The sequence below is a fragment of the Mesocricetus auratus genome, unplaced genomic scaffold (assembly GCF_017639785.1).
Source record: "Mesocricetus auratus isolate SY011 unplaced genomic scaffold, BCM_Maur_2.0 Super-Scaffold_100008, whole genome shotgun sequence".
Taxonomy (NCBI): domain Eukaryota; kingdom Metazoa; phylum Chordata; class Mammalia; order Rodentia; family Cricetidae; genus Mesocricetus; species Mesocricetus auratus.
Window position 1 is genome coordinate 87014939 of NW_024429192.1, and position 23632 is coordinate 87038570.

The 23632-nt window shown below is 43.4% G+C and overlaps 1 protein-coding gene across 1 annotated transcript in view; it reads left to right on the forward strand.

The window, feature by feature from the left end:
* The window catches only part of B3glct (beta 3-glucosyltransferase), an 83106-nt gene that overhangs the window by 39823 nt on the left and 19651 nt on the right, over positions 1-23632 (forward strand). The window contains exons 5-10 of the mRNA XM_040751413.1: positions 5469-5545; positions 6523-6634; positions 9953-10089; positions 13106-13169; positions 15203-15322; positions 18805-18874. Of these exons, the coding sequence (XP_040607347.1) occupies positions 5469-5545; positions 6523-6634; positions 9953-10089; positions 13106-13169; positions 15203-15322; positions 18805-18874 (580 nt within the window). The remainder of the gene's footprint in view (positions 1-5468; positions 5546-6522; positions 6635-9952; positions 10090-13105; positions 13170-15202; positions 15323-18804; positions 18875-23632) is intronic.

The window sequence follows — 23632 nt, forward strand, 5'->3', positions numbered from 1 at the left end:
CAGGATCTTAGCATCTTTAGTAATACCTGCAAATGTCTTGGCTTGCTGTCTGATCTAGTACTTGGGTCTGCAAAGTGGGGTGAGGAGACCACAAAGCCTTGTTCTTCAAAGCATAGATAAGTAAGGTAAGGACAAATCAGAGTGGCTGAGAAACGTCTATGGACAAAGAGACACCAGGGCTGGAGAGCTGGGTCAGTATTTAAAAGCACTGGTTGCTTTGTAGAGGACCTGGGTTCAGTTCCCAGCACCCACAGGGTGGCTCACAATCATGTGTAACTCCAGTCCCAGGGAATCTGATGCCCTCTTCTGGCCTATGAAGGCTCCTGCATGTATGTGGCACACATACATACATGCACACACACATATACATATAATATAAATTTTTGAAAGACGAGATAAGCAGTTGAGTTAAATCATTGAACTTGTTCTTCCAGACAGAGGCAGGAAGATGAAAGTGGTACAAAACTAAATCTGTGGAATAATTGAAACTATTGACAAGTTTAAGTATTCATTTGATTTGATGTATTTTCATATGTTAGCCTCTTCATTTGTCCCATTGACATCTCTAGACATCAATCTTCATGGTTCCCCTCTATGTTAAGATTAGTGGTCTTGGGCTATGGGTGTAGCTCAGTAGTAGGTACTCACCATGTGTAGAGTCCCAGGTCCAATCCCCAGTGCCACAAAACAAAACCAATCAGACAAATAAGCTGTTTCTCAGTTGTGACACTGGCATCAAGGCCCCTTTCCAAACGAAGATGAATATGTATATGTACTGGGACCCACCAATGAATTAGATTGCTGGCTTTACATTTGTTAACTTTCAGCAATTGTTATTGTTTTAAATATGAGCATGTGCCTTGCAACAGATGAGTTCAAGGGAAATGCTGAAGCATCATCTTCAGGTCTGTCTTCAAAGAGACTATGGTACTCGGGAGGTGAGGGAGAGGCAGAAGTGGGCTGTTTCCAAACACAGGGATCCTATCGACAGGTTAAAAGTCCCGTGGTCCTTGCATTTACCCACATTTAATCAGCTGCATTTCTCACACCTTTATGCTTCTTCTATTCTGTGTCCTCTCTCTATCTGCACATGTTTTTTCAGCCTTTTAGATTTGAAATAGTGGCATGACTAGGGGCCAGGCAGCATTAGACCGTGAGAGCACAGGCAGCATTAGGCTGTGGGAGCACCTCCACGGTCCTCAGAATAACCATACCCAGCACTTTCTTTTTCTTCTTGAGTTTTTCTTTGGAAACTCTCTTCTGTCTCCCTCCATTTCTCTTCTCCCCCTCCTTTGTAGCTTCTCATAGGCGTGGTACTCATTGTGTAGCCCAGGCTGGGCTTGAATTGGCAGTATTCCTGTCTCAGCTTCTTATGAGCTATGATTGCAGGCATGAGCTGTCAACCAATGGCTGTCAACCATGGATTTTCTTTTTGTGTGTGCATGTGCATGTTTGTGGGTCTGTGTCCATGGGTGGATGTATACATGTGTGAGTGTCCGTGTGTGTGTTTATGGGCACAGACACCTGTGTAAGCCAGAGGAGGTTGTGACATATCCCGTCTGCCCTCTCTCTCTTTACTCCTCTGAGACAGGGTCTCTCACTGAACCTAGAGCTTGCTGTTCCTTCTGCTAGGCTGGCTAGGCAGCAGACTCCGGTAGTCCTCCTGTCTCTGCTCCCCACATTGCTGGGGTCACAGCCATGCACAGCTGTGCTTGGCTTTTGTATGCTGGGGAATCCAATCTCAGGCTCTCAAGCTTCCTCAGAGAACACTCTTACCCGCTAGGCCAGCGCCCCAGCACCTCTCTCTTATTATTTCTTTCTTTCTTCTTCTAATTTTACTTTTCAGTGCTGGGGACCAAATCCAGGGCCTTGGTTACACTAGGCAAGCACGCTACCCCTTGGCTGCATCTCTGACTCCAAAAAGTGCTCTCTTCCCAATGGCTTACTGAAAACATTTGTGTCTGAAGGTGCTGTTGAGCTGGTGACACAACACCTTTAAAGGCAGCCTAAATCCTGTAGTGATGGATTAAACATAAATTAAATCATTTGATAGAAAAATATTATTGTGACCTTGAAAACACTCCATTTTACATATTAAAATTGTGCCTGCACCATGTGTGTGGGGGCATCATACATGCTAGGATGTGTGCGCCGAGGTCAAAGGACAACTTGGTGGAGTCAGTTCTTTCTTTCCACTTTCACATGGGTTCTTGGGATTGAATCCTGGTTGTCAGGTTTGAGCAGCCAACACTTTACCCACCGGACACTCTCCCCAGGCCATGTTGTGACTTTTGATGATTTAGAAGTGTTATACATCTGAGTATGAGACACAAATGAAAGCTCAGGCTTTTTGGCTAGAGTAGACTAAGCTCTCCTTGTAGTGATGAGTGTGGCTTGCTCTCACATCAGTCAAGACGAGGTTTATGAATGGAACAGCCAGAGTCTGCTTGTCAACTTTGAGCACACATTTGGGGACTGGAACCCACAAGACACATGTTTATGAAATACTTCTTAGAGATACAGAGGCACAAGACAAAGACAGAAACCTGGCCCTTCTTGAAGTCACAAATAGAAGGAGATAGGAGGCCTGCCTACCAATGTAGTGAGTTAAAATGAGTGAAGTCAGGAGTAGGTTCAGTCCACTGCTAATCCAGAGGATAGATTTCAGAAGAGGAATTGACTCCGATTTTGTGCTGACTAAATTCTTGCTGAATTTGTGTTGTGGGAGAAGTCATTCATAAGCTAGCATCTAACCTCTGCCAGCAAAGTGTTCTTGCTGTTGGCAAAGAAGCCTGGGACTTCCTGTTGATACCATACATGTCTCACAACTGGGATGTGGAATACATATTTGCAAGTGAAAATTTGAGGAATGTTCCATCCCTCTTGTGGAGGTTTGAGTGAGAATGGCCCCATATTTGATACTTGGTGTCCAATTGATGAAACTGTTTGGGAAGGATTATGAGGTGTGGCCTGGTTGGAGGAGGTATATCATTGAGGGTGGCTTTGAGGTTTCAAAAGCCCACTCCATTCCCTGTTAGTTTTTTCTGCCTCATGATTTTGTCTTAAAATGTGAACTCTCAACTACTGCCCCAACTTCCTGCCTCCTGCTATGACTGTTAAGGACACTAACCATTTGAAACTTGTAAGCCCCAAATAAATACTCTTATCTATAAGTTGCCTTGGTCATGGTGTTGTACCATAGCAATAGAAAAGCAACGAAGACAGAAGTTGATACCAGGAGTGGAGCTTGAACCCACACAGACATGTCCATTAGATACCACAGTTCCAAATGAAGCGTTGTCTTTTATAAGTTGCCTTGTTCATGGTCTTATCACAGCGATAGGAAAATAAAACACCCCTCAATTTACAAAAAGGATTTAATCATACCATAACTTAGCTGAAGGCTTTTGGAACATGACAGTTCACATTCTGTCATTACAAAGCAAACATTGTCACTTCCTGGTTCCTTCAGTTCCTGCTCACATAGGAAGTTCCTTTACTATTGGACTCATACCAGTTTGTCTATTTGACATAAAGATGTTTCCATTGTTATGATACTTTTATCATAATTTTGTTTTGTCTTGTCTTTTCATACAGAGTTTCTCTGTGTAGCCTTGACTGTCCTGGAACTTGCTTGGTACACCAGGCTGGCCTTGAACTCAGAGATCCACTTGTCTCTGCCTCCCAAGTGCTGGGATAAAAAGTGTGCACAACCACTGCCCGGCTAACTTTTATTATAATTTTAATGGCCCTTTGCGACTCATTAGCACTTGCTTTCCATCTCAAGATTTTAACAGTATTTGCTGTACTTCTTAACTAGTTCACATTAGTAGTCACATATAATTATTTCAGTGTCATGCGAATACTCATATCATTAGTTTATACATGAGTTTTGCTCTTATATAATCCTCCATGAATATATATGCACGTGTGCTTACATTACACTTTTTAAAAGGTGGTGAGCCAGGCGGTGGTGGCGCATGCCTTTAATCCCAGCACTTGGGAGGCAGAGGCAGGTGGATCTCTGTGAGTTCGAGGCCAGGCTGGACCGACAGCCTTCAAAACAATACAGAGAAACCCTGTCTCATAAAACCAAAAAAAATTTTTTTTAAAATAAAAGGTAATAAAAATTTGTGCATAATTCAGAAGCAAGAGTAGAGGGGCCCTGAATAATTGATTTTATTCTACCTTGGATAACTGATAATTCAGCCTTCAGGCTTGCTTTTTTCTGAGTATGTCATGTTGTTTTTCTGCTCTGACTTTTGATTGTGTTTTTCAAATTTGTACATGGAAATTGAAACAAGTACTACATAGAAAAAGGAAAAAGGTGAATTTGATATCCACTGGCAGCAATTAAAAGCCACCTCTTCTTTTTTCTTTTTGTTTTTTTGTTTTGTTTTGTTTTTACGAGACAGGGTTTCTCTGTATTGTTTTGGGGGGCTGTTGGTCCAGCCCGGCCTCGAACTCACAGAGATCCGCCTGCCTCTGCCTCCCGAGTGCTGGAATTAAAGGCGTGCGCCACCACCGCCGGCTAAGCCACCTCTTCTTAATAATAAATGTATATGTACTGGAAGTGGTGAGGAATCACAATCATTTTGATGCCCTATATCTTAAGTGTAGTATAGTGTGTGTGGGCAGTGTAGTGGTAAGTGTGGCTGACCTCATAGCATGTCAGACATTTAGGAATTCATTCTTCTTTGCCGGGAGTCATCATGAATTCATTTTACAGCTAATACACAGTTGGAGACACAGTAACGTGTGTTGGAGGAAAAGGATCAAGCATAATAGATAAGAAATCGTGACTGTTGCCTTTCCTAACAACTTGAAATATAGCAGATGGCAGCGAAATTTCAAGCTAATATGCATGGCCTTCGGGTCATCACGCTTTGTCTGAATCCATGTGTATTTATGTAGCTGTGGTGCATGATTTTAGGCTCTTTTAGTTCCTTCTGTGTTTATCAATTTGTAGGACCTTCAACAAGCCATTCCTAATGCTGAGTAATTAAGGTCGATATTTCTAGTATTCAGACTTAGAGTGGTGTTTCTATGGTGCAAAACATCTTTAGAGGTATTTTGGGGTGTTTTAAGCAAAAAGTTGGCATCCGAGACGGATGGGATAGTGGCCCCTTTTGTTCAGACAGAGGGCCTCGCAGAACATGCTTTGCTTCCATGTGTCTAAGGTCTGTTTTTTTGTGTCCCTGAGTTATCCCTGACAAACAACACTGGGGGCTTCTCTCTCTGATTACATTTGTAAACCTCCAGTTAGCCCCTTGAGCACTCTTGGGGTCTGGATGGGGGAGAAACTGGTTGATTTCCTCGGAGGCACTTCACTGCAGTGGCCCCTGAAGCAAAGTGGGAAACAGTGATATTAAGGGCAGCATGCCACCTCTGGGGACAACAGTGCTATTTTGCAGTTTTTGAGGGGTTGTTATATTCTTACCTTTCCTCTTTGATTGTTGTGTTTTCAGGATCTCCCCAGAGTGCTCCTTCTCCATCAGTTGACGAAGCAGGAAGGTGCTTGGACCATCCTTCCCTTGTTACCACAGTAGGTACCTTTTACTCAAACGGTGTCAATCATTGGCATTTGGGCCTCCACATTCTTGCACTCCTTAGGAAGGTTTTTCAAATTACTAAGAGGTTGTATGTTTCCTGAGATGCTCAGTGGAGTGAATTTGAGTTTTATATTTTGTGATTACTGTATTAACTAGTTTTTTTCATGATTGGTTCTTAATCATAATTAGTTTTTGCTTACTTTTCAAAATCATTTAATTTGTATGTTTGAGTGTTTGCCTGCTTGTGAGTATATGCACTACCTGCATGAAGTACCTACAGAGGCCAGAAGAGGGCATTGTATGTCCTGGAACTGGAGTTACAGATGGTTGAGGACAGCCCTGTGGATGCTGGGACTCAAACCCAGGTCCTATGCCAGAACAGTCAGTGTACTTAGCTACTGAGCCATCTCTCCAGCCCTATAGCTCTTATTTTTAGGTGTGTTTCTTTCTTAAATGATGAAATGCTTCAAACTCATGTTTGAAATTGTTCTTCTGAACTGATGTTGTTATGGGTAGAATGAATTATAAACATTTTCACCATTTGGAGATCATTAGTCCCTGGCTTTCCTGGCAGTTGAAGCTAAGACATAAAGCTGAGATATGAATGGACTATACAGAGAACACCATAGTCTAGACACCTTGCCTTCCCCTTCATCCATTTTCTAGAAACCGGTTTAAATATAACCTTAAACTCAAAAAAGAAAAGAAGAAAAAGAAAGAAAAGAAATATAGCTGGGTGGTGGTAGCATACACTTTTAACCCCAACACTCCAGAGGCAGAGGCAGGTAGATCTGTGTGAGTTCGAGGCCAGCCTGGTCTATAGAACGAGTTCCAGGACAGCTAGTGCTACACAGAGAAACCCTGTCTTGACAAACAAAAACCCACAAACAGATCCATTTAAACTCCTCTCCCACATTATGCTGTCTGTGAACCATGAGTCCGTGTGCTCTAACACATTTCTTCCTATCAGCTTTTCTGTAACATATAGCAAGGATTCAGCGTGGATCTTCTTCTCCGAAGAAGAGACGAGAATACAAATCCGCAGACTCCTAGAAACACTCGGGCGATTTGACCCATCTAAGGTGGGCACTGCTTCGAAACCATGTTTTGACTTGGGGGGCGATAATTCAGAGGAAATGTGATTTTGATTAAGAGGTATTTGAAATAACAGCTTGATTTCTGAAAGCTGTGTTGTAAAATTCTCTGAGATTTATAGTTTACAGAGAACACGAACCATTTTATGTGGAAAATATGTATTTATATGTGTTGAAAACCTAAGGACGTTAAAAGCAACAATACCCTTTTTGGGTTGCCAACCAGTTTTCCACAGGAATAAAATTAAGTAAGCTGTTTTTCCCCACCAAAAAAGGGCACACATGTAACATACAGAACTGTTTTTATTATTTATGTTTTATTTTATCTTACATGGAGGGATGTTTTGCCTAATGTACATGTGTACACCATACACACAGTGCCCACAAAGACTAGAACAGGCATCAGACTCCCTGGAATTGGAGTTAGAAATGGTTGTGAGACATCACGTGGATGCCAGGAACCAAATCTAGGTCCTCTATAACAGCAACAAGTGCTTTTAACCACTGAGCCATTTCTCCAGCTCTCAAATGGAGTATTTGGATGTCTTAAGTTTCTGGGTCTGATATCCTTGTATCTAACTCACAACCTGGTCACTTGGGACAAGCGGACTTGGATCCTTCCTGGTACTCATAGGAACTGGCTCCATCCACCCAGAGGCTCTCTCCAGATAGGAGTGTGGGTGACGGATGTCTGGGGAATGCAGGCTGTGTGTGCTGGTGCAGAACTAAAAGCTGGACAACACCCATCATTAGATCGTTTCCCCAGCACCGCATAGTGCATCACTGCGATGAAAACCACCGAGCCTGGATCCATTGTGATTTCTTTCTGTTGCTGATTTCTGAGAAAGCCACAGCTACAATGCATGGGAAGGCCATTAGGTGGGAGAAGAGTTAGGAGCGTGTGTGGTCTGGTTCTTCCAGATGGTGCTTGGGTCTTGCTGCTGTGTTTTATGCAAACCATTCGTGAGGCTTTTGTTTCCTCCTGACTTGAATGTTGGGGTTCCAGCCTCTTTCCCACTCTTTGTGTCACCTGGAGACCCTTGCCCTGTTACCAACTGTTCTAATTCTGTAGGGAGATGGTGACTCACGGTGTCCTTTTCATGAAAATTGGAGTGGTAAATGGAAAAAGTTCAAAGCGAGTTCAGGGGAAGCAAGCTCAGAACGGAGCCAAAGGGAGACATTTGCTCTTCCTTTCTGAACGCTGCAGTGTGGAGAAAAGAAAACTCTAAGATGTTTTATTTCTTTTGAAAACAGCATGATGGAATATAGATGACATAATGTTGAGGTTAGATCAAACCGGTGGGGCTTTTTTCTTCTACTGTTTGCAGTCCTAGGAGAAAAAGGAGCCAGTCCTGACATAAATAAGCCATATCAAGATAATAACTGCATCATGCATCCGGAATCGGGTATTTTTATTCCGATACTGTTTTCTTTGCTATCTCCCAGCCATTCTTACAAATGCAAACTTGGGCTCTTGTTCAATGTTTTGAATAGATGAGCTGGATAGTTATTGAAGTAATTGATCTTAGTTAAAGTGCCTCCCTAGCCGGTTTCTGTAAATCTCCATCTTGTTTGAACCCTGCCTTTCCCACTCCATAGTATGCTTTTAATATCTGTATATCTGATGAGGCATATTAACTTTGATTTATTTTTAACAGCAACGAGGCATGGTGCTGGTTAAAAGTATCCCCGTAGAACATCATCAATTATCTTTCCAGTTCTATCTTTTATTATTGTTCTTTCCATGAAGCCACTAAGAGAACCATTCATTAGGAGGGAAGATGTATGGTTCTTTCCATAATCTCCATTGGGTTCTTCCTTAAAATAGTTTATAACCTCAATAAAAATATTAATAGACAATCATATGTGCTTTATAATAGCTGGACATTGTAATGAGGAGATAAAATATGACAATACGTTTTGCGTAAGACAGTGTTGTCATCGAAGGTTTAGTAGTGAGAGCTGAGTGAGAGATGTGGGCTTCGGACTCAGCTCTTTCTGCCCCGCCTGCCGTTATCTGACACCTCCCATCATTCGCAATACGCATGTCTCCTGTGCTTGCTCTTTCTCAGTGGCCGTGGAGGCCAAGCCAGGCTGCCCTGTTGTGGCTGGGCGTGGCCTTTTCCCATTGCACTTTGAGCACAGATAATATTCCTCCAGCTGCTAGGGTCTGGCTGCCCCTTTCCTGTCAGGTTCCCCACACCTACTATGTGTTAGATAACGGGCTCTCTTACCATGGAAGGTTTCAACGCCCCCCACACCAAGGACTTCACCCTGACTACATTTCCTGTTCTTTCTCGGATTCTTCTTTTTACCACGAGCTTCTTGAAGTTATTTCACCACTGTCCGTTTGTCTGAAGAGGTTTTCCTCTCTTCCGGGGCAGCCTCACCCCCACCAGTTATTGCCTTTTCTTTGATTTCTACCCCTCTGAATCACAAGCCACATCCCTGCTTGTTGTATGTTCTTGAAAAATGTGGAGTGAATGAACAAGTGGTCATGATTCCGGATGGAAGTTTTCAAAGGTTTATTAGGAACCTCTGTGATTGGGGCTGGAGAGATGGCTCAGTGGTCCTAGCACTGTCTGTTCTTACGGAGGACCCATGTTTGAATCCCAGCTCACGACCATCTGTAACTCCAGTTCCAGGAGATCTGATGCCCTCTTCTGGCCTCCATGGGCACTGTATGCTTGTGCTGCATAGACAGACACACAGGCAAAAGACTTGTTTATATAAAATAGAAATAAATAAATCTTTTATATTCAGGTTGGCAAAATGACTCAGTGGTAAAGGCACCTGTAACCAAGATGTCTAAGTTTGAATGCAAGGACCCATGGTTGTCTTCTGCCTTACACACACACACACACACACAGTAAATAATAAGGCAATTTAAAATTAAGAAAGTATTCTTATATTTATGGCACACATGTGTACACACAAAAATATAGGCAGTAAGATAATTTTTGAAAATGAAAAAAGTCGTATTTATAGTATAATGATAGCTAATATTTTTTCAAACCAATGACCTGATCTTGAATTATTTTCTTAACTATAAGGATTGTGATAGATTTATTATCATACTTGTGTTAATTATAGTTCTATTTGGACTCTACAGAAATACATAACTTATGCGTTGTCTGCCAAGATATTTAGTTAACTAAATAGTCTAACTTTAATATTTTACTTAATGAATTGTGTAGTCTAACTTTAATATTTTAGTTAATGAAATCTGGTGCTATAACGTTGTTTGCAGTCTTAAGATTAAATGGTTTTTTGAAAACAATGGTATTTTATCTTCTTATTTAACAGGAATGGTTTTTAGGAAAAGCATTGCACGATGAAGAATCCACAATCATTCACCATTACGCCTTCTCTGAGAATCCTACAGCTTTTAAATATCCCGACTTTGCTGCTGGCTGGGCCCTTAGTGTCCCACTTGTGAACAAGTAAGAGCTCATTAGATGCTCGGGGGAGTGTGTGGTGTTTCTGAGCTTTGTTACTGATGACTGGTAGGTCCTCAGATGAGTTTCTCAGCCAGAGGTGGTCTGCAAGAGTGGAAAAAGTGACAGACAGGAGGGTCTTGGCCTCAGCTGAATGCCTTGAGAAGCCGTGTGTCACTCCCCTTCTCTCTACTTCCCAGGTAGTTTCTGGCAAAATAAAGTGACTAATAAATCAGTCAGGAGACTAAGTGAGGGCACCAAAGAGAATGGAGAACGGAGGAGCCATGACCTTTGTGAGGAGACCTTTGACCACCAGTAAGAAAGTGAAACAGTAACTTGCCAGGAATGGGGAGGATGCTAATTAAGGGAATGAATATGCAGATGCAGCAGGGCCAGCCTCAGGCCAGCTCCCAAAGGCCACCTGGGCAATCATGGCTGGCTGTTTGTATGCCTAGGCAAGGAATTCACAGTTGTGAGTCAGGTGACTGAGTTCAGCGGAGGAGAAACGTGGTTGTCCTCAGGTCTTTGTTAGCTAATATTAATTATGTTCCTTTTATTCTTTGGAAGACCTAAGACTGGAAAACATCTGTGGCCTTTGTATCTTTAGAGATGGAAGGATTTCTCTTAATTTTTCATTGTATGTCATATTTCTAGGATTTGGGGTCTTGCAAGTGTTTTGGACCACTGCAGAGGAACACATACATGTGACTTCACAGCTGTCCTAAATATCTGCATGGCGTAATCCATGTTTGGTAGTTTTGTACACTGTAATTTTCCTCTGCCCAGTATAGACTCCACAGCTGCCCCCTTTATACAGTGGCAGAGAGTTATCCACCCTGCACACTTAATTTAAGATGGAGTGTTTTGACCACTTTTCACTGTGGCTAAGAACAGATGACACAGAATGCAGAAAAATTATCTGAAACCATGTTTTTCCACCTTTTGGGGGTTACATGGGAAATTCCTGAACTTCTGATGGCTACCACTAGGACTTTTAAATTCAATTTAGTTTTAAATGACACATAAAATTATACACACTAATGGCTATGTACAGTGCTTCAGTACATGTAGAGGCTGTGTAATGTTTCAGTCAGTCTATACATGGGCCAGGGAGATGTCTTGCAGGTTAAGAACACTGGCTACTCTTGCAGATGGACTGAGGTGTGGTTCTCAGCACCCATGTGTAGGCTCACAACCATCTGTAACTCTAGTTCCTGGGGATCAAATGTCTTCTCTGGTCTCCTCAGGCAGTCACTGTATGCACGTGGTACACTTACATCCATGCACACAAGACACTCATACACATGAATTAAAAATAAATATATACACATTTGCCTTTAAAATATTATCATTTATGGTGAGAGCACCCAAAACCCTTTCTTCTAAGCTTTTGGAAATGATTACAGTACATAATTATTAGTTTTTATTTGTAAAGTTCATTTTTTGTTATGTTTTGTTAAAAGGTTTTGCATGTGTGCACGGCGTGTGTGTGTGTGTGTACATGCATGTGTGCATGTGGGCATATGGAGCCCATTGAACCCATCTGTGCATGGAGGAGACAGCCAGGTGCAGCTTCCACAGTATCTCCCATCTCCTCTTCTGGCCATGTGTAAGCACAGTTCCTGCTGAGACAGGAGAGAACTCAGGGTTTCCTTGTGGCAGCTGGGTGTGTAGGCATCTTAGTCTGGCCTGCTATAACAAGATACCACAAACCGGGTCACGTGTAAGAAGGGAAGGTATGCCAGTGTCATCTGCTTCTTACCACACTGAATAGTGACCAGCAAATGAGAGCGTTAGTCAATAACTGTGGTCATCTCTCTCTGCCCACCTTTTCTCCTGTTAGCAAAAACAATCAAGTGAAAAAAATGTAGACTCTGCCACAGCAACAAATCCAAACCCTGGTTATTTAGATTATATTTTGCCTCCCCCTTATGCAGACGAGGAATTAAAAAGATAAGATAATGAAGCCCATCTAGTATTGCAACTATCTGTGGCATGCACCCTCCCTCTGTGTGTGTGTGTGTGTGTGTGTGTGTGTGTGTGTGTGTGTGTTGGACACTTACTGAAATCAGCTAATAGTTTGAAAGCAACCTTAAAGAAAAGATCCATTCACTGTAAATGTTGGAAGCAGCATGTGGATATAGGTTGATAACATCTGTTTGTGATTTTGAGTTGCATTTTGGGCTAGCAAATTCTTCCCTTATAAACGCTAGTAAGCTTGTGATTAAGGGGCTGGAGAGATGGCTCAGTAGTTAAGAGCACTGGCTGCTCTTTCAATGGACCCTGGCTTGGTTCTCAGTACCCACATGGCATTTCATAACCATGTGTGATTCAAGATCCCAGGGACTCAGTGCCCTCTTCTGGCCTCCATGGGCACTGCATTGCAAGTGGTACACAGACGTACCTGCAGGCAAAACATCCATATAAGTAAAATAAATAAGAAATTTAAAAATTAGGAACAGATGTTTCTCCATTCCTTTCCCTACAATGTTGAATCTATGTAGAGTAGACCCTTTGTTAGAGACAGACAGACAGACAGACAGACAGACAGAATTCTTTTGGGCTTGCTCTTGATCTAAAGTATGTGACGAGGGTGACTGTTGTTCACCCTCACACTCAGGGATCATGGTAGTGTTTTCTTCCAATGGGCTGGTGAGGAACAGGCTTCCAGGGATGGTTCCTTAGACTTAGTCTTAAAAATGAAAGGTTTGCTCTGGGAAGGCTGGGAAGAGAGGACTGGATGGGGCAGGGAGAGATGCGCTCCAGGGAGCATGTGGAGACTCCAGATGCTGGTGGAAAGTAGAGCCCCCTGAGCCAGGCAGGAGTGTGGGGCCTTATTCCTTGTGGGAAAGGAACCATAAAGCTGCTTTTTAAAGAAAAAATGTGACCCAAAAGAAACTTGGCATTTTCTCTTATCTTAAAATTTATATTTTTATCTGTTCTCAACTATTAGAATGTCTCACAAATCTGTAATTAAAAAAAACAAACAAACAAACCAAAATCAAATGTCTCTATTTTCTAGACTTGCCAAGAGGTTGAAGAGTGAGCCCCTGAAGTCTGACTTCACAATAGATTTGAAGCATGAGGTATGCCACGATTTGAAGACTTAGAGATCAAGGAGTCACCCCTTTTGTTGGGGGTGGGTCTTAATGGTTGCCCAGCTGGAAAGGTCATGACCATTGTCACCAACTCTGCACCCCCCACAAAAGTCATGTGTTTTGATGCAAAAGTTGTGTTTTAAATTTTGTATTTCCTTTCTCCACATGACCTCATGGTCTCCCTAGTAAGACAAAGTCACAGCAGTAGGTGGAGAAGAAGTGGGCTTGGGAGGGAGGTTGAATCTCATGATTCATGACTCTTTGCTTTTTTAGGTAGGTAGATGAGTCCGGGCGAATGTTTAAAAGCATGCAAAACATCACTGGAAACTTCTCTCTATTGCTTGGTGCTTGGTACCCTTCCAGACTTTGTGACAGTAGAATTGTACCAGGAGCATCACTGTAACTGGAAGTTGATTTATGTTGGCACATGCAGCTCTAGCCAACGGAGTGTCACTTGCCACAGTACTCTCTGTTTCTTTCTTTTTTTGAAGATTGATTTATTTTTATTTTATGCGTGAGTGTATGAGTGTTTGTGTATGTGCAGTACCCACAGAGGCCAGAGGGGGCATCAGATCCCCTGGAAGTGGGGCTACAGGCAGGTCAAACCACCATGTGGGTACTGCAAACTTAACCCAGGTCCTCTGTAAGAGCAGAAAGTGCATGTAATTGCTGAACCATATCTCTAGCCCCAAATAGTGGTCTCTTGTATTAACATACGATTGTTCTTTCTTGATAGTGAGTGTCTGCTTGACTCTTGGTTGTTCATTATGGCAATCATTGTTTCTATGATTATTTTTGGTATGTGCCACAACTTCCTGTGAGTGTTTCTCTATTGGTTGCAACTTAACTTTGAAAAATATATTTTTTAAAAGGCAGGGCAGATGGCTTAGTTGGTAAAGTACTTATTATATAAGGATGGGGATTTGAATTCAGATCCCCAGCACACATTAAAGAGCATGGCACAGCAGCCCAGCTGTCATCCTGGTGCTGGGAGGCAAGGATAGGCAGATTACTAGAGCTCATCTCCAGCAAGGCCACACCTCCTAATCCTTTCCAAGCAGTTCCACCCCCTGGGGAGCAGGCATCCAAACATATGCGACTGTGGGGACCATTCTCACTCACTCCACCACAGGTATTTCTAGCAAGTCAGCTGCTGGGCATTCTGAGCACCAGACTGTGGTCTTGTTTCCCTGTGTCAGTCTCTGTGCTGACTTGGTGTGCCTTCCTCAAACTACTTCCTGTCATCTTTGTAACTTTTTTTCATGGTTCATTTTGTTTTGCATGATTCATGGTTAACTTTATTGATTATAAAAGATCAGATCAATTTATGTGGGATTGCCATTTTTTTTAAGCTGGGGGCTGAGGGGAAATTCTGTTGAATATTAACGAATTGACATTGCTCACCCTAATGCTCTTTCTAGAAGGTGTATCCTGCTGTCCCTTGGGACATTTTGTACCTTCCTATATTTGTTATTTTTGTTTAGTGTAACAGGAATAAATAAAAGGACCCAGAGACTGATATTGGGGTTCAAACTCCAAGCTGAAGATCAGAAAAGCAAAGTAGTGGGTCACTAGCTCTCACTCTACCTCAGGCTGAAAGGGCTGATTTCACACATAGCTCTTCACCAAGTCTCAAACCGATGGTTCTCCTCAGCGTGGCTGGAGAACAAATGCCTTATCTGAGACCTTGCTTCTGTCTTATATACTTCCCTAGTGTTGGGATAAAGGTGTGAACTATAATTCCCTTTTAGACTGATTCATTCTTGTGTAGATCTGGGTGGCCTTGGACTCACAGAGATCCGTCTATCTCTATCTCTTCATCCTGAGTCCTAGGATTAAAGGTGTGCACCACCACCTCATAGCTTCTGGCTGCTGCTATTAAAGGTGTGTGTCACCACTGCCTGATCTCTGTAGCTTGAGGCTGACTTTGCTTTCTGAATCCTCAGGTGGCAAGCTTTAACGGGTCATAAATAACATATCACTACAGTTTAGCTCTTTCTTCCCTGTTACTCTCGAGACAGATTGCCCTCTACATCTGGGACAAGGGTGGAGGACCGCCCCTCACTCCCGTGCCTGAGTTTTGTACACACGATGCCGGCTCCCACTGTGCCACCACGTTCCGCTCTTTTCTGCCACTTTGTGTAAGTAAAGAGCAGCAACACTTCCTTGTGGATCAAAAGAAAACGCGCATATTGTATGCATAACATTTACGTGTTGTGGACATAACATTATGCTAGTAAGCCGCTTACTTAAAAATAAATCAGCGTTTGCTCCGAGCCTAGCCACAGCCATATGCCATATGCCTTATAGGTAAGTACTGTTACTATTCCTATCTTCTATACTGAGATGAGCGATGCATGGAGAGTTAGTGCTCCTGGATCCAGGTCCATCTGCTTACCACTGGACAGCCAGTACCAGGGAGGTAAGAGCCCTGGGAAACAAATGGGTCAGTCAAGGGTTAGCGTACTGGAAGATGGGAAGTGCCGTCTCCACACAGACTGTCTTAGAGAACACAGATATGTGAAAGGGCTTTTGTGGACAGGGAGAGGAGGCGCAGTGGGCGATGGGTAGGGGAAGGAGGCGCAGTGGGCGATGGGCGGGGAAGAAGGCGCAGGGGACACTGGGTAGGTAAAGGAGGTGCAGTGGACAATAGGCTGGAATGGTACGTGTGCTTAGTAGGGCCTTTGTCATAAAAGGCCCACTGCTCAAGTCACCAACAACATTACAGAGCAAACAGGAGTTACGTCTAGAAAGACTAGTTAGTTGCCCACTGGGAACTGCAAACATTATAGGTCCCCTCTATCGTTACACTGTGGGGAAGGTCTGTGTGTGTGTGTGTGTGTGTGTGTGTGTGTGTGTGTGTGTGTGTGTGTGTGTTCGTGTGCGCACGCGCACACTCCCTTCATGGACGGGAAGACTCTGAAACTTACTAGTTAATTTTTTTTTTCTTGTCAGGGAAAATACATTCAACAACAACCTCATGCAGTTATGGGAAAGGCTGTGTGTACCATCTGCCCCTCGTCCTCCCCCTTCCTCCCTGTCTTTACCCCCCTCCTCTTCTCTCTCCATCCCTCCTTCCAGCTCATTAACATTGCTTTCCTGGGGCTGCTCCCAACTGCATCACGTTCTTTTCTATGTTTTGTGTTTAAGAATGAGTAGGTGAGCCGCACATTATGAAGCTACCCGAGGGTTGCCAGATGTTCTGGAAGTCTAAAGATTCCATAGCCGTTAACGCTCTTAGTCAAGTAGGTGTGACTTTCCAGGCTAGGAAGCCCCAGCCAGGTCCACTGAAGGAGCTGCCGCTCTGGCGCAGTGTCAGGTGCTTGAGAAGGCTCCCTGGCCAGAGTGAGAACAGAGAGCTGGGTTCAGCACCCTCTCATTCCAGCCTTTACTCTCAGCCCACGCTCGTATCCTTTGTTGGTATGTGGGATGATAGGAACTTTTGTTCCACTTCTTAGAAAGGCGAGCACAGGTATTTTCTGTGACACCCAAGACCGTGCACATCCTGCCTGCACCACTCTCTCAACCTGGGACGATTCAGGACGCTCATAGGACACTTAGTTTCCATGAAGATCTATGATCTACTCCCACCATGGGCCTGGAGACTCTGAAGTTTATTAGATTGTTGTCCCCCCTCTTTCTTGTCAGAGAAAATACACTCAAGACCCTCATACAGTGTGTGTTGTTCTCAGACCAGTTATGGAAAAGTACACACACACACACACACACACACACACACACACACTATACAGTGTGGCAATAGGGTGGACTTGTAATGTTTGCAGTTCCAAGTAGGTAACTAGTCTTTTTAGACATAAAACCTGTTTGCTCTGTAATGCTCTTGGTGCCTTTAGTAGCACGACAGATCTGGGGGACATCACTATGAACCAACCCCAAACTCTTGGTGGCTGTTATTACAGGCTGAAGACAGACAAGAGGGGGTATTGTAGTTTGTTTTCTGTTGATGTGATAAGCTATGACCAAAATCAAGTTGGGGAGGAAAAGGGTTTATTTGGCTCACCCATCCCGATCACCGTCCACCATTGATGGTGGTCAGGGTACTCAAGGCAGGATCTTAGAGGCAGGAACTGAAGCAGAGAACACGGACGAACACGGCTCACTGGATTGCTCCCCATGGCTTGCTCAGCCTGCTTTCTTATAGAACCTAGGACAGCCTGCCCGGGGAGGATGCCAGCCACAGTGGTCTGGGCCCTCCCCCATCAATCTGTAATCAAGAGAGTGTCCCACAGACATGCCCAGAAGCCAGTCTGCTGGAAGCAATTCCTCAACTGAGCATCCTGCTCCCCATCGACAAAAGCTTTAACCAGTTAGTGGGGTCAGCCCCCAGCCCCCAGGAAGCAGTGGAAGTCCTTGGGTGTGCGTGGTCATCAAGTTCCTGGGGCGCTTCCCACCTGTGTAACCTTCCTCCCACCAGGGCTGTGAAGCAGTTCTCTCTTTAGCAGAGGACAGAGCAGCCATGGCGAGGACAAAATAAAGAGGTCATCCATGATTTTCGGTACCAAGCATGGTCAGCCCTAGAGAAGCAGATAGTGCCCACTTTCACATGAAATCACCCTCTATTCTTCTCCCTTTGTCAAAGTCTCCACCAGGTGAGGAAATGAAAGGAGAGCAACTAACATTTATTAGTTACCTGCCATGTACTTAGCGAGTTAGTAGCAACAGCAGCCTCTTGGCAGTTCTCATTCCTGATTTCTGAATGACCAGATGGAAGTTCAAAGAGCTTAAGGAACTTGCTAATATGACTCATGGTCTGCAGCTGCTGAGTTGGGTAGGGTGCAGGTGAAAGACCCCCAGAGTGGGGAGATCCTTACTCAAGTCTCGGGGTAAGCCAACACCCCAATAATTCAAGAGAGACCGTTCTTGATGCAAGCACACGAGGTTTATTCGGGGAACCAGTGCACTAGGGCCGAGCTTGTAACCCTCGCAGGGGCAAAGGAGTTTGACCCCCAGTAGTTGCAGTCAGGGGCTTTTAAAAGGGAAAAACCATAAAGAATGGGGGAGTTAGGCAAACATCATAAAGGATGGGGAAGTTAGGTAAACACCATAAAGAAAGTTAAGTGATAGCTCATGCCTTAACAGGAAGATTAGAGGTTATCTCAAGCAAGCATTCTTTGGGCATTGTACAGTTAAACATTGAGCAGGAATGTGGTGAGCTAGTTCCTGGATCAGGGAGTGTTATCTTTTAAGTTTATCTTGAGGTCACCGGTTTCTCAGGAGAGGGCAGAAGGACAAGTTACTCTGTGATGGCCTAGTTGCTAGGGGTCTAAAAATGTTGAGTTGGGGTCTCTCACAGGTCTAGTGCTGAGATGGAGTACAGGCCCAGGGCTGGGCTGGGGTACAGGTCCAGGGCTGGGCTGGGATGCAGGTCCAGGGCTGGGCTGGGAAATAGGATGTAGGTCCTGTGCTGGTTGACTCTAAGCCTTCATTGTCACTTTCCATACACACTTCCTTTCTTCCCAAAGACTAGTATAGACAGAATAGATAGCTATACCATTGATTAATTTTAACTATAGATGTAAGATCTACTATGGGCATGAAGTCTAGGTAATGATGACCCACAGATGTATATAATTTTTTTCTTTTCTCTTTCCCCCCTTTTTAGGGAACACCAGTGAATAAGGAGGAGATTTTTGTTGCAGTGAAAACATGCAAGAAATTTCACGGTGATAGAAGTATGTTCCGCCCTATTCATTTTCCTTGAACTTCCAAGATCCAAAATGTCTTTGAAACAGTGAAAGCTAGGTGCAAATTCAAGATGGGTGATGATAGTAATGGATGCTTAAGGGAAAGTGACTATTTAATCAGGGTTCCTTGCCGGGCCACTCCAGTCCCTGGGAGATCACTTAGGAGAGGAAATTTTGTATTGAAGCGTGAGTGGGTATAGCTCTTGTAAACATTGTTGAGCTCAGCACCTTAAATTGAAAATAGGAAACACAGTTGTGGCAGCCTTGGGAACAGTGTGTGGGTGACAGTCTATTCTGCAAGGGTCCCACTGTATGCAGGCTCAGTGGCTGAACCATATGGAGACTACCAGAGAGGTTTCCTAGTTAATACAATCCCATCAGAGAAAATCCCCTATTATATTTATTTCACGTATATACACTGGTACTTTTTAATGAAGATCACAGATTTTCTCATTGAGTATTTGTATTGGAAAAGAGAAAAAAAAAGCTCACCTTAGAAACAATGTATGGAACCCCTGGTGTGTACATGTTTTGTTCATTTCTGGTGTTTCATTGCAGAATTTTTCAGTTTTGGGGACAATGCTGGAAGAAAAGTCCCATCCTAGATAGAATTGGCACAATTCCTCTTTTCATGTTGTATTTGAATGAACACTCTCTGATTCTCAGAACCAGGCATTCCTTTGCATGATTTGATTTTAGCAATTTTATTTAGACTGATAACACAGGGTGCCGTGTGTATGTAGGAAGCTTGCTAAAGCAGCCATCATGGTCATGGGATTAGAATGTTGGGAAATTTGTGTATATATTTTATGCAATAACACAATCCACATAGGTTATATTTTAGGAGAGAAGAGGTTTTTAAATGAAATAATATGCTAATTTGGATTTATAGTATGACCTATGACATCATCACCAATTTAAAACCAGTAAAAGTACATTAATCATGTCTTTAGACTTGCCTGAATTTGTCATGTGAAATCCCAAGTCTACTAAATTTAACTGAGTAAATATATGTATTTATTACACAAGGAGGCCTACAGTACTGTTAAGATCAATAAAGGAGTTGAAATAAGACTTTCATTTATCATAAATTTAACCTAAATTTAATATCTGAAAGGGCTCTGTGGGGTGATTTTGGAAAAATATCTTTGAGGGGATGGAGTGGTTAGGAGCACTGGCTGCTTTTCCAGAGGACCTAGGTTCAGTTTTCAGCACCTGCGTAGCAACTCATGACCATCTGTAATTCCAGTTCCAGGGGATTTTGCTCCCTCTTCTAGCCTCCAAGGGAACTGAACTCATATGATGCACAAACATACATGTAGACAAGCACTTATATACATACACCAAAAATAAATCTTTTAAAAAATTGGGGGAAAGGTAATAGAGAAATACATTAGATTTTTTTTAAATTTTGTTTTGCTGGAAAAATATTTATATTGATTTAGTTGATCTTGAAGCTGCCCTCAGAATAGTGATTCTTTTTGCAATATTGATGTTAGGAATACTGTGGATGGTAAGAGATGACACTGTAATTTTTGCTTTAAAGCATATTTTCAGGTCATACTTGTTATATTTTTCATAATCTACAGAAGTTAATGTTTGTTTGTTTTGAGTTATGAATTTTGAATAATTTAGCTTTCTTATTTCTTTAAGATTGAGATAATTTCCCCCAGATATCTATGAAATGCCATCATCCTTGAATTTAGAGTTTAAACATTTTTTTTAAATGATATAAATCTAAAAAATTCATTTCTGGATCTGTGGGGACTGAGACACAAGACCTAAGGCTGAAGCTTTCACACGAGGGTTTCTGCAGTGAGCTATCTTTAAGCTTCCATGCCTTGGTTTGTGAAGACAGCTTTGTAGGGAGATTAGCTCTGTCTTTTGCTGGGTGGAAGCAAAGCCTGCCTGGCTGCTAGGCTCTGCACAGTCTCCTTTAAATGTCTAGTCCAGGGCTGGAGAGCTGACTCAGGTTAAAAACATGTACTGCTCTCCCAGACGACCTGGGCTCGGTTCCCAGCACCCATGTCAGTCAGCTCATAGTCACCTAAAACTCCATGTCCAGGGAATTTGATACCTTTGCCACTCATGTATACTTACCCAAATGCAGGAACACACACACACACATGCACACTTTAAAGGTAATAAAAATAATTCACTAAGTAGTCTAACCACCAGATTGATCAGTTATAGTTATCCTGTCAGTGTCAGACAATTCCATAATCTCTCTCTCTCTCTCTCTCTCTCTCTCTCTCTCTCTCTCTCTCTCTCTCTCTCTCTCTCTCTCTCTCTCTCTCTCTCTCTCTCTCTCTCTCTCTCTCTCTCTCTCTCTCTCTCTCTCTCTCTCTCTCTCTCTCTCTCTCTCTCTCTCTCTCTCTCTCTCTCTCTCTCTCTCTCTCTCTTCTCTCTCTCTCTCTCTCTCTCTCTCTCTCTCTCTCTCTCTCTCTCTCTCTCTCTCTCTCTCTCTCTCTCTCTCTCTCTCTCTCTCTCTCTCTCTCTCTCTCTCTCTCTCTCTCTCTCTCTCTCTCTCTCTCTCTCTCTCTCTCTCTCTCTCTCTCTCTCCTCCTCTCTCTCTCTCTCTCTCTCTCTCTCTCTCTCTCTCTCTCTCTCTCTCTCTCTCTCTCTCTCTCTCTCTCTCTCTCTCTCTCTCTCTCTCTCTCTCTCTCTCTCTCTCTCTCTCTCTCTCTCTCTCTCTCTCTCTCTCTCTCTCTCTCTCTCTCTCTCTCTCTCTCTCTCTCTCTCTCTCTCTCTCTCTCTCTCTCTCTCTCTCTCTCTCTCTCTCTCTCTCTCTGTTACAGCTGTTCCCTAATCTGATTTTTATGTTGACAGTTCCTTATGCTATGACAATAACTGTGATACCCTTGATTTTCTAGAGACAGGTGAGCCACATCCCATGGCCTCTTGTTACCAGAAATGTAGGAGCATCCTGCTACAGTCATCATGTTAGGAGGGTAATTGGGGTCCCCTCTAGGGGTGATTAGTCACATTATTAAAAGAATTTAAGAGCAGACTTAAGCAGAAACCCTAAGACAGTTTAATTTGGGTTTAAAGGAAAAATTCCAAGCGTCTTGGCAGATGCCTGGATGTGGGGGACAGCAAAGAGGCCATGGCATTTGAGCCGAGTAGGCATGGAGGTCAGGTGCGTGATGGACAAGGAATCCCAGGGAGTGAGTTATAGGAAGAGCGTGAGAATCCAGAGTACCAGGGAAAACACACTTGGGCACTAGCCAGCATCTGGAGAAAGGAGAACAGCAGGAAAAAAAGGAGAAGTTATGCTTTTCTAAAATGGGCAGAGCCAGCAGAAGCTCAGGGAGACCTGTAATGACTGTACAGGGGCTGGGATTCTGGAAAGGAAGAGTATATTGTCTTGTTAAAGGGATAATTATTCCCCCATCCTCTTTAGCATGGCTGCAGGTGAACCTGTCTTCCTGAGGGGTGGATGGGTCATTACCTGACCAGTTGAAGGAGATGCGTGTCTCCATCCAGAGGTAGATTCCACACTTTATTTATTTATTTAATGCCTGGTGCCTGTGGAGGTCAGAAGAGGGCATCAGGTTCCCTGGAACTGGAGTTAGGATGGCTGTGAGCTGCCTCGTGGATGCTGGGAATTGAACACAGTCAAGAACATGTGCTGTAAACCGCTGTGCCATCTTTCCAGCCCCAGGTACACTCCATTCTTCTGGCTTGGAGGTAGTACCTCTCCCTTAGCAAGCCGCCAATGCTATTCTACCACGTTGAGAACAGGAGGGCAGACCTGGGCTCCTTGCTCCATCCTGACTGTATTCCTTGGATGTATTACAAACCCCACTTGATAAATTGTCTTTGATGCTCGTGTTGATGCCTGGCTGTGCTCAAGGCCAGTTAGGGCTTGGGCAGAAGCTATGCGAGCAGGCCTTCCCTTTGCAGCAGCAATGAGAAAGGACAGCAAGGAATTGAAGCCCACACGTGACCCACAGCACACACTGGGCAGGGCCCCCGTCAAAGCATATTACTGTCTCGAGCAGAATACACAGATGGGGACTAGTGTTCCTCTTTTCCTGTTCTCACCAAATGGCAGCGAAGGGGAGGAAAAAAAATAAAACAGATAAGAAACTATATTTTTGAAAATTGAGAGTGGGCCATGCCATTTCTTGTGGGCCCACCTGCCTCATGACCTCCCATCACCTCCATGGAAGAGGAGGAGGGACAGAATGACAAGGGTTAATGTACGTGGAATTCATATTTTTATATCATTATGATGAACTTGATAACAAGACCAAGTTCAAATATCTTAGCAATTTTACTTGTATCCCTAACAACGAAAGAGCAATGCTACTGAATTTGTGTGGATTCAGGCAGAAATAGAATAGAAAATTCTTAGAACATAGCAAAAAATATTTTACTTTTTTTTTTAATCTAAGGAGTCATACCTGTAGACACCATTTGAAGTATGTGAGTAGGGAAAAGACTCCTGATTTTTAAGATGCCCCTCAGTGACTTCCTCTCGGGTTATGGGGTCTTCATTGTGTAATGTGAGCTGTTAGAAACCCTTACGTGTTTTCTCTGCACCATTCCCCTTACGTGTTTTCTCCGCACCATTCTGCCACGCCGTCGTGCGGTGCAAGCATGCCTCACATTCCTGGAGTAGGCAGTTTTCATTCATCACAGTAGACAGGGTCTGACATGCTCTCCTGTGGGCTCCCTCTAATTAAACAGGTTAAGTGTGATTTCCTCAGCCATTAGTCCTTTTTCACAGCTTTCTCTAGA